Raw genomic sequence first — 2,886 nt, forward strand, 5'->3', positions numbered from 1 at the left:
TTTCAATGCTCTGCACTCTCTTTTCATGTGTCCTAGTTTGCCACAATGATAGCATTTTATGCCTTTCCTTGACTTTGACCTGCCCCTGAATTTATTCTCTATTGTAAGGATGCTTGCTTTTGCTTCTACCTCTTCTTTCTGTCACAAGAACTCAGCTTCAGAAGATATTCCTGTTCTTTCTCTAACCTCTTCATTTAGCATTGCTATCCTTTACCATATCCAAAGTGACCTTGCCGTCAGGTGCAGAATTGCTTAGACACACAAGAGTCTTCCAACTGTCTGGCAAAAACTAAGAAGTAACAAACGCCTGCAACTCCTCATCTAGGACAAGCTTCATGTAGTCAACTGATTCACCAAGCCTTGAAAGTCATTCAATTCTGTCACACTTTTTTCATTTTATACTTCAATTGACAAGCCTCCTAATCAAAAGAGGCTTTATTCTGTGCAGTCTTTCTCTCATACATGGCCTCTAATTTCTTCCACAAAGAGAAGGCATTGGTTTCTTGAGCAACATGATGAAACACAGTCTGATCAACCCATTGTCTAATTTGTGCAACTGTCTTTCTATTCATATCTCCCATTCCTCGTCAGTCTTCTCTTTTGGCCTAGCCTCATCTCCATGGATAGGTTCATACAAATCCTTACAATAAAGGATATCCTCCATCCTAAGTTTCCAAATGGCATAGTTGGAAGATGTCAATTTAATCATGCCTCCCATAGAATCCTCCATTCGAGTCACACAAGAATTTTATCAAACCTTGTAGGCACAAAACCTTGCTCTGATACCACTTGTTAGGAAAGACCCCTTCACTAGATGAAAACTTTCCTATCTTATGTGAATAGAATGAGAATATCACAATAATTAATCAATGTAAGAACTACCAAAAAATCAAACCACAAGAAAGCGACAAGAATTTTTAAGGTGGAAAACCCTTCAATATGAAGGAAAAACCACCGGACCTAAGTCCACCACAAACCTCCACTATCAACAATAATGGGCTTATAAAGTATCTTCTCTAGGCTAAGCTAGGATCACATACATCAAGGATCTCTTTCTTGGATCACAAACAAAGAGTTTATATAAAAAAGAGTTTAGGCTCCAATAATAAAATGAGAACAATCTCACCGAGTGTAGGTTTGCACAAGGTTCTTCTTCCTCTTGAGATGCCTTAATAAGATCTTCACCTCATCCTTGAGATGGATTCCACAAGCACTTCTCCCAAGACGGCTACCTCTTTTTTTTTTCTCATCCACCCTCTCATAGAATAAAAACCCCTAACCCTCTTTTCCATCTTTTTGTTCCTTTTTTTTCTCTTTTTTTCTTTATTTAAATTCTGGGTCCCACCTTACGAGGACTCGGCCCAACAAAAGCAAAGGATTTATATTTTAATACTCTAAAGGAGTTTTGAGCACTCAAAATTATCACTTAATGCTGAATAGCCTATAGACAATACCCTCTGGTTTTATCTTCTGCAGAACCCCACAGTCCCCACCTCTGATAAGAGACCCTTACTGAATATGGATCCTACATATTTCTGCAATATATAATTGATATATCCAGAGAGTACACTCTAAAACACCAAACCTGGAGATAGTAGACAGAAAAATATAAAACAGCCTAGGATGGTACGGTACCCGCAAACGTTTCCTTCTACAGGAGGAACTCTCTGGATCTTTAACATAGCCCTCAGGGCTGAAGCCGCAGCTGTATATGGCGAAGCAAGATAGATCCTCTTTGTGCCCCATTCTTCCAGGGAATTCCATTCGTTAGAGACACAGACCTACACAGGAGATCATTTCACAATCAAATTGAATGAAGGCAAAGTCCAAGTCAAAACCACCAAAGAGATTAGAGAAATATAATCTCGGCTGAAATCCATCCACCGTGTGACTGAGAAACAGAATATATCAACTTACATTCCTAAATGGCCTGCATGATCATTTACCATATTTTTCGTAATAGCTTGGCCAGCTTTGACAAACTATCACAACCACCAAAAGGCTTTCATTTCTCTTATTAATTTTTCAACGCACCAAGAGATTGCCTGCTCATCCAAAGTGTTGGCAATTGGTGGGCTGCGCTGCAACCTCTTTGAGCTGAAATTCCTAGGTTCCTCAACCAGAGAAGCCCACCAATTCAGCAGATTTGATCAGGGATCGTGGACACCGATTAAGATACAGACAAGCCAGTCTAACACATTAGAGTAGTGTGTACTAGCAGAGGCTTGTGGTTGAACCAACTGCTTGCGACCAATCTGGGTTGGACAAACAAAAATATCTCTAAAGAAATTCCACGAGATAACAAACTTGCCTGACGTTCATTGATCCGTGCGTAAGTGTCTAGCGGGCCACCCATACAAGCTGCACAACTAGGACTTGCCGGAACCTCACAACCAGCTTCCTCAAATATCTGAGAGCAAGTCTTGCCACCAGATCCTGGCACCGGAAGGCCATATATATCCATCCATACCTACAGAAAATTCTGAGAATAAGTCCTAGTTTACAGCAAATCCAATTTCCCTCTATATGGGGTGCTAGTCCTACCTTTTGTGTAGCAGGGACAAGAAAAGTGGGTACCTTCACCTTTTTCCCCTGGTCATAGAATAGAAACTCATTAGCCAAGTAGTGCAACATCAAGTCAAAAACATAAGCAGGATCTTCATTTGAATGTACATGTAATAGAACCGCAAATAGCAGAAAGTATAAATAGCAGAAAGAATTACACAGCATCCCGTGATATCATCTTTTTCAAATAACGAGATTTGTTAGGATTTCATAACTCCCGGTCAATTAAGTCTTGCCGGTGATGTCCTCAACTTTACAGGAGTAATCCAAGAGAACTGCCCAAAGGACAACAAAGACTATCAAGCAGAAAAGGAGAAAACT

The 2,886-nt window shown here is 40.1% G+C and overlaps 1 protein-coding gene across 1 annotated transcript; it reads right to left on the reverse strand.

Annotated features, from left to right (window-relative positions):
- Window positions 1–2,176: 2,176 nt before the first annotated feature.
- LOC120108126 (3-isopropylmalate dehydratase large subunit, chloroplastic-like) lies at window positions 2,177–2,808 on the reverse strand. Its single transcript, XM_039121691.1, has 2 exons — window positions 2,545–2,808; window positions 2,177–2,470 (listed from the first exon to the last, which is right to left on the reverse strand). The coding sequence occupies exons 1-2, from the start codon at window positions 2,728–2,730 to the stop codon at window positions 2,192–2,194; spliced, it is 465 nt and encodes a 154-aa protein (XP_038977619.1). The 5' UTR covers window positions 2,731–2,808; the 3' UTR covers window positions 2,177–2,191.
- Window positions 2,809–2,886: the final 78 nt, after the last annotated feature.

This window comes from Phoenix dactylifera, unplaced genomic scaffold (genome assembly GCF_009389715.1).
Source record: "Phoenix dactylifera cultivar Barhee BC4 unplaced genomic scaffold, palm_55x_up_171113_PBpolish2nd_filt_p 001190F, whole genome shotgun sequence".
In the NCBI taxonomy this organism is placed as follows: Eukaryota; Viridiplantae; Streptophyta; class Magnoliopsida; order Arecales; family Arecaceae; genus Phoenix; species Phoenix dactylifera.